The sequence below is a fragment of the Zeus faber genome, assembly GCF_960531495.2.
Source record: "Zeus faber genome assembly, chromosome: 6".
NCBI lineage: Eukaryota > Metazoa > Chordata > Actinopteri > Zeiformes > Zeidae > Zeus > Zeus faber.
The window spans coordinates 16,605,773-16,623,401 of record NC_137201.1 but is presented as its reverse complement, the minus strand read 5'-3'; the positions used below and the strand labels follow the sequence as shown (position 1 = coordinate 16,623,401).

Sequence of the window (17,629 nt, the reverse complement as noted above, 5' to 3'; positions counted from 1 at the left end):
GTGAGTACAGCCCGCGCTGTGCGACGGGGGACTGCACCTCCGTGTTATCTCCCTCTGGACAGAGAGCCTTTGGTGATGTCGATGATCTGGTAGATGTCCAGCGCTTCCCCTGCGAAGGATTTAAATATGCTTTAACAATTATACCTTGTGTTCCTCACACACTATTCTGTTGCAGTACGTTCTTTTTGTTGTTAATATTGTGAAGTTCTGTTTTCCATGTTCATGCTGTACAATTGATTTCTGGTTTGTTTGCCATTAAACAAGCTTGTGTCGTTCCAGTATTTTAAAAATATGTTAAGCATTGAGTTTGATTGCTTTCTTTTTTTTTTTTTACTTCAGTTTCAGCACCTTATACAATGACATTCTTGCCTCTTTTTTTTTTTAGCTGCATTCATATTTATAAATGAATTTATTATAATCCGAATTATGTGCGAACACAAACATTTAAAATTGACTTCATTCCAGATTAAACATTAATTGTAATAGTCAAACAAATAACTGAGTGAGTGTGCCTTGATAATGTGAAATACACAACTAGTATCTGATAAAGTGACCACCATTAGAACTAGCGCCGTGTCTAATCCAGTCGCTCAAATTTGAAACCCTTACCCTGTGGAAGTCCGTATCTGCGCTCTATGCCGGTGGGGTTGGAGGGCGTCACACAGTCCATGGTCACCTCTTTCCTCAAACACTGGTCAATATCCACCGCACTGAAGAAGGCAACGGACTGAGGAAGGTCCTTCATGCCCAATGTGTGTGCGAATATACACCTGCAGGGGAAGGCAGAATGTCCAGGGGGAGGGGGGGGGTTAGGTGGAGGCGGCGAACGTCAAGGAAGAGGACGGGCGGTCTCCGTACCGTGTCAGCAGGTTGGTGACCTGCAGGGCCAGCGCCGCCCGGTATCGGTCTTCGCTGCAGACCAGGTAGCGCACCTCGTCGTGAATGCTGATGCAGAAACGCCCATCGATGTCATACTCCTCCAGGAGCCACCTCATCGCCACCAGCATGAGGTGGAGGTAGTCCACCGCGGAGCTCTGCACCACCCAGTTCACTCTGCTGGTGATGAACTGAAAGCACAGCACACCGGTTCATGGCTTCATCTCTGATCAGCGTTCGGGCAAACAGAGCTATGCGATTCTTTTTGTTTCCCCCTTGATTCACCGTTTTCCTTACCTGCCCCTGCAACGTTGCAGTTTCACAGTCTGTTAGATGAAAGCTCAGATAGCCACGCACAAAAACATTTGAATACTGGGGTAACTGGTTCAGGGATATTTCTGTTCTTTCATCAACAGAGACTGCCTTTGCAGTATAAACAAATGAAATAGGGCTCTTCCTCAGCTCTATTTTCAATTATATGCTGCAATCAAACTGTAAACATTTTTAAAGCAATGGTAGAATGTAGCCGTCACCTCATCTTTGACGGCCTTGGGTTCCAGCGCTCTGCTGATCCTGCATCCTAGGACCGGGGTGGCCGGTCGGGGGGAGTGGGCGATGCTCTCCAGCTTGTTGAACATCTCCGACTCGGTTCCTCCAGCCCACACGCGCTGGCCCACCATGTCCCACTTCCTGCGGCGAGAGCTGCAGGGAGAAGCGCGTGTGGTTGGATTTTTTTTTATTATTATTATTTTTTTTTTAAAAGGACGATGAGAGTGAGGAGGCCCCTTCAGGCTGAGAGATGCGCTCTCACCTCTGCGACGCCAGTCTGGTGATCCTGCGTAACTCCTGCAGAGAGACGCTGCCATCCTCCTCCCTCTCCACCTCCAGACCCAGCTCCTTCACCAGCCACTCACCCTCCTCAGAGAGATGATACCTGACAAAAAAAGTAGAGCGAGAATGACTTGCCAATATTTCCCCAATTACAAGTAGAAGATATATTTAAATTAATAATTATATTATAAGCAAAGTAAACTGTACTCGAAAACTATTGAGTATTCATTTTGAAAACACTCATGTTACATCTACATTCCAATCAACGGGCATGAGCTACACATTATATATTAAATCACCTAAATCAGCAGAATTATCAAACATTTCAAATAAAATACATTTAATAAGAAGTTATGCCCAGAATGTTATCACGTTGACCCTGCCTTTGATGCATTTCAGAATCAGTTTATTCCGCCAGGTACAATTACATATACAACACTAGGAATTTGTTATGGTGAGGTTTGGTGCATTTCACTACAGATGATTAGCATTTAAAAAAAGCATTACAGTCCGAATAAATGTGGAATAATAATTAAAATTGAATGTAAAGTGAGTAACAAAAATAAAAATAGTTAAATATATACAAATAGACCAAAAAAAAAAGGACTTATTTAATTGTATTTTTTATTTTATTTAAGTAGAAGTCAGCCGATTGTTGAAGAGCAAAAAATGTTTAAGGGACAACTTCTAAGTATAAGTAGAATTACAGAGTAAATTTAATCTAAAAAGTATAAATCCAGAAATCATTTACAGTCACATCAGTAGTTGCTCTGCATACCGGGTTTTAAGTTAACTGGTACCCAACCGTTGTGCGGTTTCCCTGGCGTGTACCTGCGGACGCCCTTGGTGAGGGCGTACATCTGCTGGGCCTTGCTGGAAGCCTCCGTCTGGCTGAGCCGGTGGTTGAACTGCATCAGGAGCCGCTCGGCGAAGGGCTGCCCGGCGCCGTAGATGCGTCCGTAGTTAAACACCTTGGCGTGTTCCCGGCTGATGCCCACCGTGTCGGCCGTGCGGCTGTGCAGGTCGGTGCCCTGGCTCTTCTTCCCTTGCAGCGTCATCCAGCCGAACGCCGTGCAGCCTGACGACACACGCACAATGTATTGATAAACACAGGGGGAAACCTTTAGAAGACCATTAATTAGACCCATTAATTGGGTTTTGGCCCGTTTAATGTATGCGAGTGAGCACATACATTTTACATTACCCCCGATTATTGTGTTTTAAATAATTTTGCTGTATGTGGAACGTTTTAATTGTATTTGCAACAGCGGAAGTGTCATTGTTTTAACAAATACATAAGGCAAAATTGAGTATGGTTGATAAAAACATGTGTTACCATAGTTATCGGTTTGACTCGGAGATCATTCTACTCAAACTGATACCAAAGCATTTGAATTTGCCTAAAGCCGAAATGGACTAGGCTTCATTGACCTTACAATAGTGATTTTCTTTCTTCTCATCCCAATTGAATCAACAATTATTTGTGAAACTATGAAGCTGATAGCTGAGGTTTGAACGATACGGGGAGAGGCCTACCTTGAAAAGATCTCGTATGACCACCGATTTTTTTTGTGGAAGCAACTTCCTTTTTTCGATATTTTGTTCGTATTAAAGCAAAGGCACTTCAGACCATTTCACACAGAATTAACAAACACAAAGCAAGGGCTCACAGGCGAAGCCCAACCGCCAGCGAGCGCTTCAGGAAAGTCGACGCCGGGGACAACGTACCGTGCATGCCGGCAAAGTGCGCCTCTCCCAGCACGGCTGCGATCCACAGCTCCTGGGAGTCCACGTCCGCGCCCACCAGGTGGTAGCCGGGCGGGACCTGCACCAGGGCCTTCAGCTCGCTGCCCACGCGGTCCCGCTGCGGGGGGAGGAGGAGGAAGAAGTCGATTCATTTAAAATGATGCAGAAACGCACATCCGGGTCATCTCAGTCCCGTCACCGACAAGAAAAGCAGACGCTGCGCTTCCTCTCACCCTGGCGTTGCTGGCGGTCAGCCATGTCGGCTCCACGGCCCTGCGCGTCACCGTTCCTGCGGTGATGACCTGGGGCAGAATGGCGCCGTACTGTCCCTCTTCGTCGTACTGGTCATGTCTTAAGAGGCATACGATGAGGTTCCAAAGTACTTCAAATCAATTTAACTCATTACATGCCTTCGAATAAATCTGTGGCTTTGAGAAGAGCTGTGTTGCAGACGGACCTGCTGACGGTGCGAGGAAGTTCTGCCTTTCGCAGCCACACCACCTTCTGAGAGCTGAGGGACACCACAGATTTCAGACTTAGAATATCACAGGTTTTCAAGGACTTTTCAAGCACTTCAAGCACAAAAATGGCTATTCTTAAAGGTATTCCAGTACTTACACTTCTGAGGATGAAGTTCAAGCACTTCAAGGACCTGGTAAGAACCTTGATTTTATGACCCATACTCAGAAGTGATACCAGCGACGATGTCGTACCTGATACGTTTGTGGGCGTTCCTCCAGAACGAGATCATTTTGTTGATCTCCAGAGCCCGCGTGGCGTTGGTTCCGCCCCTGCCCGCCCTCAATGTCCCGTCCTCCATCTTGGACAGGAAGTCCTTGGAAAAGGGGCTGCCCACATTGTTGGCGTTTCCATCCTAATGCGGGACGTTCTGTTAAGATTAACAGTGCAGAAAATCCGCAGGTAATCACAAAAGTTTAGCTGGTGAATTCACCTTGTGAGGCAGTTTGAAAAACCAACAGCCAGGAATGTCGACGTCGTTGTGCGGACCGTTTCCATGGTGATAGTGGCACTTGCTCTCCTCTGGGAAGTCGTGGGGATCATGGAATGTGGACTGGCAAAGAAAAATATATTTATAATACATCACCCAATTCTTATGAAATCCAAACAACGAGGGAAGAAAAGACAAAACGACTTATTTAGGCAAAGCAGAAGTAGCCTGACCGTGTTCCTCACCTTGTTTTTCACTTTCGTCACTCTCACTCCATGTTCCTCTAGTCCATTCCCCTCCAGGTGGCTCAGCTCTTCCACCTAAACATGAAAACACATCTAATCATCTCCCACCTAAAATCTGTGATGCATCTGAACGAGACGTGCGGCTGAGAATACTCAGGGGTTTGGCCAATAGACTGCAAGAATATACAACTCAACATTTATCACTTTATCAACACCACAGAGCCAGACAAAATTCTAAGATAAAATTAAACACTGTATAAGATTCAAGAGGTTCATTGGTCACGTACATATGCATACGTTCATACATATATGCAGTGAAATGTCTTTGCAACGCACCCGGTGATTTTGCACAATATGTTCTAGACTGACAGACATAATAGCTAACCTAATTCCTACCTGACTAACTAACGGAAACTAACTGATTCCTAAAACGTAATGCAGTTAGTAAATAGAATAATATAGAATACAATAAAATAAAAACTTTTTTTTTTTTTTTTTTTTCAAGAAAGTAATACAGAGTGGGGGTACAAAAATAGAAATAAAAGGGAATAGACTTATGTGTATGGGATAGGCTACTATGTATATACAGATATGTGCAGTCAAGTGGCATGTGAATCATATTCAAGATTATCATATGTAGTTAACCAATAACTTTCATCGTTCTGAAGGGTGAATGGGCTGTGCAGCCGATTTGGCCACAAAAGTCTGTTTTCTGAAGAGATAAATGAGAGTTCATTCCCTGTCGTCTATAAAGCAGGAAAAATAACATGGATGAAAGAACGGAAGACCATAAACCCATTGTGTAAGGGGGATATAGTCTGAATACTACCTTCTTTGTTGTATGAACTACCAGGCTATTATTATTATTATTACAAAGTGTTTTTCCCATAGCACCGTGTACCTTCTGCCACACGGAGCTGTCTGTCAACACAAGGTCATCGGGGGGTTCGGCTTCCTCGTACTCGGGCTGTTCTTTGCCTTTCCGCTCGCAGTGCTCTCTGTACACGTCCTCAATCGTTCTGCGGGAGAAAAGGGTGTCACCCGCTGTTGATAAGCGAAGGTAAACACTTTTTTAACTTTGCTTCTACTTCACTGGTACCTGTGTGGGCACACGGGCCCTGCGCCCGGCCCTGGGGACACCAGGTTGTCCCTGCGCCCGGGCACCAGGTACCCCCAGCCGTGCAGCTCGGTGTAATGCAGCGGGAAGCCGTCCCACGTCAGGCCCATCAGCTTGGGAGTCACTCGCATCTGCAAACTGATCAGGCAGGGTCCGGGCGACCAGCCGGCCTCCGCGGACATCTTCTCACACAGCTTACGATACCACCTGGCGCCAGGACGCAGAAGGGTTAGACATGACTAGAAATTGAACAGGGAATGACACTGAAATGAACGGGGGAAAGGGAGGAAAGGAGTAAGATCTTACGCTGGGTGCCCGGGCAGGTGCTGCCTCCTCTTGGGGAGTCTGTTCACCGTCTCCTGGAGCTGCTCCACAGCCGCCCTGCTGGGGCAGGGGCCCAACATCTCCTCCTCAGAGGGGGGACCTGGGTCTGACGGTACAGGGCTGAGACTTTCAGTCATTTAGAGTCTTTAGCACAGAGATCGAAAGCGATCATCTTGGTCAGAGGTCGCCAATTATGTGGGATTAAGGACCAAGAATATGCAGTTTACTGATCACACACATTTGAGCAAATTGCGATCTTTTGCTAAAATTGTTGGATTCCACAATCGTGTTTCCATCCCAATTTAAGAGGAAATTTAAGCAAATGTTTTTGATAATGCAATAAATAGAATGGTATTTACTACTTAATAATAAAATATATATATGTAATAATAATAATAATAATCAATAACTTTCCATCAGTAGGTAGGCAGACACACTGCTTTATTTTATTATAGTGGCATAAAATGTTTGTATGACAATTAATCGTCCACTATTTCACGATAACGACTGCCCTAGTGTTCAAATCAGTGAAATCAACTGTGGAACATGTTGGCAGGAATGGTGACCTAAATACTTCTGATTGGTTTAACAACATCTATCTCAAAGACAAAAGAGGCTTAAAAAAAATCCTTATTCTTCTATGTATCCTGAGGTTTGAGGCTCTAACCTTCCTCGTGCTCTGAGAGAGGAGTAGAGGTGGTTGTCTCAGCCTCTGCTTTGGAGCGTTTCATTTTGCTCGTCAGCACTTTCTTCTGCTTGAATTCCTGCACGTCCCACTCCAGATCCCAGAGCCAGGGGTCGTCTTTGTATCTGCGAGCATCATTAACAGACCAATATGTTCAAATCCAGCATCCCACGAACGGACCTGACGCGCAGAGAGACACACCCGATCCAGGAGGTTCCATTTATCAGAAGATGTGGCGGCGATGCAGCGTTGTTACCGGTCATCCTGCAGCAGCTGGCAGGCATCGTCCGCTAGATTCATCAGAGACTTTTTCATTTCCCTCTGGAGTTCTTCATAAGTCTCCTGAGAATCCTCCAGGTAACGCCCCCAGTTTTGGTTGACGGGAAGGTAGCTCACGCCCATCTCCAGCATTCCTGCAAAGGTCACTGGATGAGGACACCTGACAAAAAATAAATGGATAAAAGATAAATAAATTGCTACGTTTTACCCCTTCAAATTAGATGTATCAACTTCCTAGACTTATTTCAATATAACCAATGAAATAACCTCTCCATGAAGAGCGGCAGCTGCTCTATGAAGACATGATGTGTGGCGTGGACATCTAAGGCGCAGTACTGCATCAGCGCCTGCAGGTGGCCCCAAACCCTTAATTATCAGTATAAATCTCAGCAGCCACTGAAATTAACTGATGGATGACCCTGATATTGTTTAGGAATAGACTGGCAGACAGAATTTTCACGTAGTGTCTCACTTGGAAATTGTTCCTGATATCAGCCATGCTGCCTTTTACAAATGTTTCCCTGGCCTCCTTCTCCAGCGGCGGCCCTCCCACATACAAAGCATGGACATCTGCCAGGTTATTGATGCTGCTGATATTCACCCAATCCCAGGAGCCTATCTATGCAAACGTAGAAAAAATGCAAACATACAGAACAATAAACACTTAAAACTCGGCTCCTGCAGAACTAAAACGTGAACTGCAGTCGAAAAAAATTAAATAAAAAAAGATGATTAGAATAGGACACCAACCATTGGACCTTCCCTTCTCTGTCCCACTTTCTTGATGTGTTCCTTCACCTCCTGTAGCCCCCTCTTCTTCCCCAGTTTATTTGCCATCCACAATGTCCTCTGGAAGCTGGTCAAACCAGAGATGGCCATGTGGAGGCTCATGGTGTCTAGGAATCGCACCTTAGAGCCCTGAGAAGACAACATTTTAAGCCTGAATAAAAATTAAAAACAACCTTGGTAAGGTCTACTCAACATATTGACCCCAGGAATGCTCACCTTTAGCAGGTATTGTTCCTTGATGTGTGCTCGATCAAAGCTGACGTTGTGGCCCACAATGAGCCTCTCCATCCACTGACCGCCTGGAGGTCGAACTGAGTTATTGGGAGTCTCCAGCGGTATGAGGTCAGCGAGGGTGATCTGGCTCGACCAGGAATACCTCTCTTCAATCAGCCGCTTACTGCACCAAGAGTACCTGAGAAGAAAAAGATGAAAAAACAGTTGCGAAAAGAGATATATATATTTTTTTAAATACTTCCTTCTGTGACATGATCTAAGGTTTCTCTCTCTTCCTTACCAGGCAGTGGGGGACATGGCTACTGCCAGTGTGGGACACTGCCCCTCTGTCAAACACACTTCCACATCAAACACCAGCGCCGACTCCTCGGGGAAGTCCACCCGCTGAGTGTCCCCATCCGGGCCGTAGCGGGTCCAGCCCACGTCCCAGGCCCACTCCCGGGGCATGGGAGGCAGCACGGCCTGCTGCAGTTGACTCGCAGCCTCCAGGTAGGGCAGGCTCTGCTTCTGGGCCAGAACGCGGAAGTGGCCGTCGATGTCCTCGCCGTACATGCGGGGAAGCTTGAGCTCCACGTCGGCCAGCAGCGAGGCCTCCTTCCCCCAGAGCTGGTGGGTCCGCAGGTGCCTGATGCTCCGCTCGACCTCCTCCTCTTTGTACTCGTGCTCCAGGCCCCGGAAGATCTGCTCCTTCAGGTTCTTGGAGAGCATCTGGACGTTCAGCGGGTTGAAGCGGGTGTCGGAGGGGACCCGGCCCCGGAGGCTTTGGGGCTTGGTGGAATAGGAGGGACGGGGCCATGTCCACCGGACTGAGGTGAGGGGCCTCCGGAGGGTCCAGGGCAGAGTGTGCAGCATCGCCTCACAAAGTTGAGACGCTCGGACGATATAACTGGAAGAGAGATGATGACGACGACGACGACAACAACAACAACACCTGGCAATGGTCAAGCTGGTGAAAGGTCATGATGAGGTGTCTGTTACATAGCGCGACGAACAACTAACCAACGTCAACATCAGTATCCTCATAGCCCTGGCATTGTTTACTGACATTTTGCCGGGACATTTTACTCCACATAAAGATGAGAATAAAATACAAGTAGCAGCAGCATTGATAAAAAATAACAACAAAGTGAAAACGAAAAAATACATTTTATCAAATGAAAGTAGACAACCTTACACTTGCAGCGTGGGGATACTACATGGTGGTCACGCAGGAGCGCAGGCGCTTCCTGCCTCGGTTTGGCAGGTTCTCGTGTCAGCGCCCCCTAGCGGCCGGGACGACCCACCGCCGGTAAAGCCGCCAGACAGGTGCAACCGAACGCCACAACTGGCGCTACAGTTCGAAACGACCGCTCTTCAACAGCTGTGCTCCTGGTGCAGAATGGCCCCACGTGTCCGGGCCTCGCTGCACCCGCTCAAGCGAACCAGCCCCCCCCCCCCCCACCCCCGTTTCCGTTCTGTGAGTTAATAGCGCGAGGCGATCGCTGCGGTGAGTTCAGCTCGGTCACTCACGCCGATCGATTCACGTCGCGGTTCACCGAACGTTGTGATCTTCTCACGGTGGTTACGATGGTTACATCCTGTGGGCCGCGTGGCCTAATGGATAAGGCGTCTGACTTCGGATCAGAAGATTGCAGGTTCGAGTCCTGCCGCGGTCGTTCCCCTTTTGCGTCTTCTTGGTACAAAGACTCCCAATCCGCGTGATATAAACGTCTGATTTATTGATAATGCAGCGAGTCAATTGCGGCAAAAATGTATTAATCATTTGCCTAATTTTCTCCCGCTTGCTTACCCTCTACTTTTTTTTTTTGTTATTCTATTCTATTTTATTATTTTTATTCTCTTATTATTTGTTTTGCTAAGGGTCTGGAGCGAAATGCACCAAACCTCACCAGAAACGAGTTCCTCGTATTTGTTAAACAATACCTGGCGAATAAAACGGATTCTGATTCAGCCCCTGTCTCAGACCTTTTTTTTTTGTTTGTTTTGTTTTTGGGCCCTTCATCTTTAATCTGTTGCACAGAGATCATTTGTTATCGTCTGTGTATATTGCATGTATTTATTTTGAGACGGCCGGGCATTCTTTTTTTTGTTTTTAATATATATACTAGTCACCAGTCCGCACTACAAGGCAACGGCCCTCACGAAGGGAAATGTGATGCGATCGTGCGATTGAACGGTGGAAATTGTGCAAATACGCGTTTTGCAAAACACATGCGAGCGTTCGGCGTCCTCCACGTTGACGGGGCATAGCAGCGGCCCCGGCACACGGGGCTGATTCCCCCGCGTTCCGCCTGGAAGCCCCGCTTGTCAAAATCACACGAAAACTGGTTCTGAACGAAGCCAAACGGGATTCATCCGCTCGTTTGGGTGGTTGTCGGCGGAGCGAACCTCCAGCCTCCAATGGAGCTGTACACCAGCTGAGATGGGGCCCGTCTGTCTATTTGTCTGTCTGTCTGTCTATCTATCTATCCGTCTCTCCGCCCGTCTGTCTATCTACCTGTCTGTCTGTCCGCCTGTCTCGCTAGCAATTTCGACGAAGTTGTGCGCCCTCTAGCGGCGACGCCTTCAGTTCAAAATGGCATTCCTGCCGACAAACGGGGGAGACCTCAGCCATTTGATTTCCCACACCTTGGCTATATTCTTTTGCATTTACGACACTCGACGGACTCTCTATTTCCAACTTCTATGCCCAAATTCTTCTCGAAACAGATCGGAGCTGTGATCTGCAGAGGGATGACGGTCAGTTAGTGGCTGGAAATGAGGAAAACGTGTGCGTCTTCAATTCTTTCAGTTGCTGCGCATGTGCAGACGGGGTGGAGTTTAAGAGCGTTAAGAGTTTAATAACGTGATTATTAAAGTGACCACAGCGCTTGGCTTGCCTCCGTGTTGTATGCGAGACGAATTGCATTTATCAAAAACAAATTGTATCCATCATGGATATTTCCTCTCCTCGCTCCTCTCCTCCCTCCCCAGCTCTCTCGTCATTATTCCCTCCTTCCCTCCTCTTCGTTGCATCAGCAAAAAACTTTGCATTTTGCCCTGATCGCCACCCCTGAGTCCTGATCTCTCACTTGACTTTTGCTCTGTCAAGGTGAGGGATCAGTGAAAGCTAAACACTATCACTCTCTCTCTCTCTCTATTAAGATGTCAAAGGGCATATTTAGAATATTGTAGTGGGTGTTATTTCTTCCTTTGCTATATATCGATCTATCTATCTATCTATCTATCTATCTATCTATCTATCTATCTATCTATCTATCTTATTTCCAATTTCCTTCCAAACAATCAGGTGATCTTTCAGGTGATCGCACCTGTGCGTGCGTGCGTGCGTGTGCGCGCGCGCGTGTGTGTGTGTGTGTGTGTGTGTGTGTGTGTGTGTGTGTGTGTGTGTGACTACCACGATACGCTTTGCTTGTAGTCCTTGCAGATTCTCAAGGATTTGGTCGATCTATTGTATTACTCCCACTGTGGCCGGTAACAGAGGAATGCATTCCATAGCGTCCATGTTTGAGGGATATACTCATTAGCTCTCACCGACAATGAGTGGAAACTGTAAATCTAATGAATGTCTGTTTAAAAAAAAAAAAAAACGCACTAAATGCACCCAGCACTGCAATCACAGCCTCATCCATGAAATGAACCTCCATAGCGTGAAAAGGGTAAAACGCCGCCACTCGGGAAGTGATGTGCGTTCTCTTATTATATATTACTTATTCTCTGAAGTTCTCTTATTAGACATGACATGGTCTGGAATACTGCATTCCAGTATGAAAGTTGTTTAAAAAAAAAAAACCAGTCGGTGGGCTACAGACACCAATACTAAAGTTGTTTTTCAACTGCACTTGTGTCTTGTGACCGCATCATGCCATGCCACTAGAATTTCGACTGGAACTTGAGGTTTATTCAAAAGAATAACTATTGAATGCAATTGGGAAAAAAAAAAAAGTTTCACTAATGTAGAGATGTATTTTGCCATTTAAAAGGTAAGAGCAAGGAGCTCACTCTAGAGTTATCAAGTAGAGTTATTTATAGTATTTGTTATAAAATAAAAAGTTGACATATATAGTGGGTGTGAATATGTGACTTAGTTGTAAAAGAAAAAGAAGATAGACAAAAACTAAACACGACCAACATTTGTAGTTACAGTTAACCTGTACTATTCTATTATAACCTACGCTATAATACCAAGGCAGTATAAAAGAGATGTAATTAACCATAGTAAAAGAGTAAAATGGCTGCAATATGTTTGATCAAAATAACAAAATGAGAAAAAAAAACCAAGCGCATGCTCTGCAATGAAATTAACTTTTCCCAAATGAAGCTTTGCAACTGTTTACCATGAAAATGGGCTTACCGGGAATTTGATTTTAAATGTCAATGTCAAATGGGAAGGAAGTAGATTGATATACAACATATAATATAAATATAGAGATTTACAGAGATTGTATTGTAGCAGAATGAACTCGGGGATAGACCAAACCATGTTTTATCACAAGCCCTACAATTGTAATCCCCGCTCAATGTAAATGTTATTCTTATTTACTTATCGTCACTGCTGCCCATTGTTAACCACTTTTGATATTATTGATGGAGATAAAAAAAATAATAATAATTTTGATGGATAAACTTCGCACTACCTGGCAGTATTTATTGTTACACTAATGTCTCTCTCGCAATGTAGCTTGAACGTTATTCTCCCCTGTAAGTCGCTTTGGATAAAAGCGTCTGCTGAATGACTCAATGTAAATGTAAATGTAAACATTTATATTCATCACACTCCATCTTGCGTGCACATGCTTTTGCAGAGAAGGAGCCATGCGTTGCCTCTTATCACCTTTACATTATGACCTGCAAGAAAACACGATATTTTAATATGTCTATATTTGGTCTGTCTTACGTTTATTGTAGTAAGTCATCCAACAAAAATGTATATGTGTTTAAAAAAAAAACACGAGATATGTATATATACCGTATACATGTGTGTGTCTTTTCGGTGCATATTATGTATTATATCTGTTTCAATATGTCAATATTAAAATCTGCTTTTACTCTTAAAAGGCCCTTTGTCATAATTGTAAAACAGGGACCCGCCAAACTCTCTTTGTGGCTCGTCGCGCGACACACACAAAAAAAAAAAAAAAAAACCCCAAAAAAACAAAACCCCCCCAAAAAAAAAAAAAAAAGAAAAAATTAAAATTAAAAAAAAAAAAAAAAAAAAAAAAAAAAAAAAAAAACGCGCACGTGCGAACCGTCGGCCCCAGCGGCGCTCCCCTGATTGGTCGCGCCACGTGGTGACGTCACCGCGGGCGCGGGCCGTCACTAGAGGAAGCGCTCGGGCGCCGCCGGCAGCGGCAGCGGCGGCGGCGGCGGCGACGGGAGAGGACGGAGGACTGGGAAGCCCGCGTCACGCCCCGGCTCCGCCGATCCGCCGCCCCGGGACCGGGACACGGCCCGCCGCCCCGGGACCGGGACACGATCTGGGAACGTACCTTTTCCACGAACATTTTTTTTCTCACGTTGCTCCGAAATCAGGTATGGCGCCACTTGCACGCGTGTAGGATTTATTTGATGCTTATACAAATACTACTACTACTCCTACTACGACTACCAATCATGATAATATTAATAATAATAATAATAATCATAATAATAATAATAATAATAATAATAATAATATAATTTCCCTGGGAAGGAAAGGGATGTGTTTTCGTGTCATGGACATAGGCCATAGTGAAGGGTGGCACAATCTTACTTCACGTTGTATTTGCTTTATTAGTAATATTATTTTCTATTTTCACCTTGTGCGTTTCGTTGGAGACGAGGGAACGTCTTTTGCATCATATTCATTCAAGCCCTCTAGTAAAGTAAGCGACTCTCACGGCCTTTTTGATGAGTAAAATAAATTAAAAAAAAAAAAAAAAAAAAATCATAGATTGTGGAACACCTCACGGGGCTCTAAACAGCCTAATTTTTTTTAGTTGTTTTTTTTTTTTAGAAAATAGGCCATTCGCGACTCCCATTAAAAAGCAGGGCCACGGTGCCCCCGGGGGGGCAACTGTTCGGCAACTTAAACACCGGAGTGGTAGTAATTGGATTCCTGAAAGCCGGTTCAGTCTGCATGTGGCGTCTCAGGAGTCGGGCTGGAGGCTGGGTGTCATCTCACCACTGCACCATTTCTCGTCCTCTCAATGTGCGTTCTTCGAAACCTCTGGATCGCGGTCACGGTCGCCGGGCCCACCCCGTCCCAGCCGCCCACCCCGTCCCGCTCCAGCCCCAGCGCCGGATCTATGGCCCCTTTCAGATTCAGATTCGGCCCGAATCAATATAACTCAACAAACGTTTGGTGTTTGGTGCGGTCAAGAGGAGCTGAATTATTCGCCTCCCTGCACATGCCCATTGCGTTTGTTTTAAAGCCAATTTGAACGAGAAAGGCATGAAAACGAATGAAACCATTTGCCCGACGTGGGACTGAAACATCATAGTATGTTGGGTAGTTGAAATTGCTGGTTTCAATCTCTTTGTAAAGACCGCTTTACGGCACAGAACTATTAGTTTGGCCTGTTATCGTGGTGAAAATCCACTCCCATGAAGTTATCTCCATAAAAGTATGACACCTTTATTCCCTCTGAAATAGCAAATCACAATAGACTGGTGGATAGTCTGCGTTTTATAATTTTACATGAAAAATAAATGGACTGATATATAAATATATATATATATATATTAACCACATATAATTTTTAAAATGGACGATTCCCGAATATTGATAATTTTCATTTAGAATGAATATGTTTATGAGTGAATTAAAAAGCCTATATTTATATATTTGTACTCGTACCCGTAATGCCCCCTATAACAGGCCTTTAACCATTAATATGAAGAATAAATCAGCCATGTCTTTAAACACCTCTGTGCTCATTGCTTATGATTACCCTTCAAATATTTAACAGCTTAAAATCTGATGTTTGCACAAATATATTCCCTTAAAACTGTACTGCAGGATCTGTTCAGCCTTCCTCTCCTATGGGCTACTGTTCACCTGAAAGGGCCCATGTTCAGTTAAACTCAATGAATTTAATAAAACAAAAGAGCCAATTCTCGTTTTAAATGATGTGTTCTTTTTGTTTTTGTTTTTGCATGTTTTTCCCCCCTTTCCTAGATGTGTGATGGAGCAGGCCAGCACACACACATACACACACAGACACACAGACACACACACACACACACACACACACACACACACATACAGACACCTGCGCGCATACACACACACACGCACACGCACACACACCATCACGTCCAAACTTCAAGTTGGAAGGGGGTGGGTTTCTGTCTTTGGTTATCTAGCTGTATGAGTGTTAAATTCCTGTCATAAAGCTAGATAACCGAAAGTAGAAATCACTTCCATAACTTTGTTTCTCTTCCACCGTGCAAAACGTGAGGAAGGGGCTGTTGACTCTGACTCCAAACCGCCCCCCCCCCCAAAAAAAAAACCCATCCCAAAAGGTAAGTGATGTATGTGATGTTTCTGGCTCCATACAAGCCTTTAGCCCTGCCAAGGTCTCAATGTATACAGGCCAATAAAACAATACTAATACATTCACTCATTGCTGTACCGCAGGGTACAGCAATGAGATGAAGAGATAAAGGAAACGTCATTTTTATTTATTTTAAACAATAAAGTGATAAAATATTCATATTTACAAGAAACAAATAACAAAATAAATGACATAACAAGACGATGACTAGCAAATTCAAGTGGCCACGGGGAGCAGAATTTGCTCTGTAAAACGTGATTGGTAAGCACTCTGTTGTATTTATAGGATTAATAGTGGACGTGGTGGTGTTTCTCAGGCAGGTGAATGAGCACCGATGTCTGAACTTACACTTTTCAAGGCCGCAAATTTTGGGAATGGGTCACGGTGTAGCCCGGGCTGCCCTTTGCAGTTTTTTCCGGTGGCTCTGTGTGGCTGGGAGCTGTCCAGTCTGACCAGTAAGCCCATGGTGCTGAATGTTAAACAGGCGTCCTGCTGTCTGCACTCGAGCTGCTTGTCAGTAAGCGATGGAGCAAATGCAGTGCTTTACTTTTCTTTCCAAGGGGTATACTGTAGTACATTTCTCTTCCATTTGTTGAAGAGTTTAACAATGGCAATCTCTCTTTTTTTGTGTTCGATCACCAATTAAATTTCTTGTGTCAGCAGTGGGAGTGAGCTCTCAAATGGCAGAATAAAAAAAGAGAGGGGGAAACCCAATGTTTTATTTAAGCCCGACTAACGCGCCGGAGTTGAGTGGTGTGGTAGTCTACACACTCGGGGTTAAGAAAAACACTTCGCGCCCGCATTTAAAGCAGTAGCGAGTCCCTGGGCCCTCGAGCGCCATTGTTTGCCCCGCCTCAATAAGAAAAGGACCAGGGCCATCCGGGAGACAGAATCTGAACTTTTCAACTTGGTACTTCAGCGCTCTTCGTACGCTCAAACCGGAGAATGTCGCCGCGATTGTAAAGCTTAAAGAGCGCTAAAGTAAGATGAGTTTTCATTCAGCCGGTTAACTAGCTACTGCCGCAGAGCTTACTGTCAGCGAAGGCTAATTGCTTCAATTCAAGGACAGATATTGGATATGTGAAAAGGCCGTTGTCCAGAGTCTTTTTCCCAAGCTTTCCCTGGGACGTGGTGTGTGTGTGTGTGTGTGTGTGTGTGTGTGTGTGTGTGTGTGTGTGTGTGTGTGTGTGTGTGTGTGTGTGTGTGTGTGTGTGTGTGTGTGTGTGTGTGTGTGTGTGTGTGTGTGTGTGTGTGTGTGTGTGTGTTTGTGTGTGTGTGTGAACATGGTACGGTCCTTTGAAGGGGAGTTTAAAAGAAAACACATTTGAGAGTGTTTATTCTGGATTCATCCTTCCTTTCGCCTAAATGGTTCATACCTTGCCTTTCTGCTTGCACACACACACACGCACGCACACACGCACGCACACACACACACACACACACACACACACACAGACAAGCATGTAATACACACGCACACATACATGCACGCACGCACACACACACATACGCACACACACATACGCACACACGCACGCACGCACACACACACACACACACACGTAGACTTTCAGAAATTAAAGACGCATTCATCAAACGTTTCTTTCTCACTATAGCAAAATCCATTGTCCAAAATGTCCTCTTAGCGTTTCATTCTGCCTGTTCTCGCTCTCTCTCCTCCATCTGTTCTTCTTGCAGGCGTCTCAACGTGGTGGTGGTGGTCATGGAGCCCTATGAAGGGAGGCAGAACCAGCCGAGTGAGAAAGCGAGTCGTATGGTGGGAGGGAAGGGGGGGGGGAGGCATCCTGGAATGGCCACCACCCCCCCCCCCTTTACTTTTAATGCCATCTGGGGGGGAGGGAGAAAGAGAGAGAGAGAGGGAGAGAGACGCGGTGCCACCCGTGCCAGGACGTGGACAAAGACTCCTCAGCCTCACCCCGGATCCCTCTTCTCCCCCCCTCCGGAGTGTGGGCGCGCTGAGAGGAGCCATCTTGGGAGACGTCGCCTCCTCCGCTA

The 17,629-nt window shown here is 45.5% G+C and overlaps 1 protein-coding gene across 1 annotated transcript; it reads right to left on the bottom strand.

Moving 5' to 3' along the window:
* Positions 1-9: 9 nt before the first annotated feature.
* polg (polymerase (DNA directed), gamma) lies at positions 10-9,163 on the bottom strand. Its single transcript, XM_080002088.1, has 22 exons — positions 8,356-9,163; positions 8,058-8,253; positions 7,803-7,970; positions 7,525-7,671; positions 7,320-7,399; positions 7,030-7,212; positions 6,756-6,898; positions 6,071-6,194; positions 5,747-5,971; positions 5,549-5,666; positions 4,648-4,722; positions 4,406-4,525; positions 4,167-4,327; positions 3,911-3,964; positions 3,687-3,804; positions 3,436-3,571; positions 2,539-2,785; positions 1,688-1,810; positions 1,410-1,578; positions 859-1,067; positions 610-770; positions 10-109 (listed from the first exon to the last, which is right to left on the bottom strand). Exons 1-22 carry the CDS (start codon positions 8,925-8,927, stop codon positions 45-47), a joined length of 3,594 nt encoding a protein of 1,197 aa, XP_079858214.1. The 5' UTR covers positions 8,928-9,163; the 3' UTR covers positions 10-44.
* Positions 9,164-17,629: the final 8,466 nt, after the last annotated feature.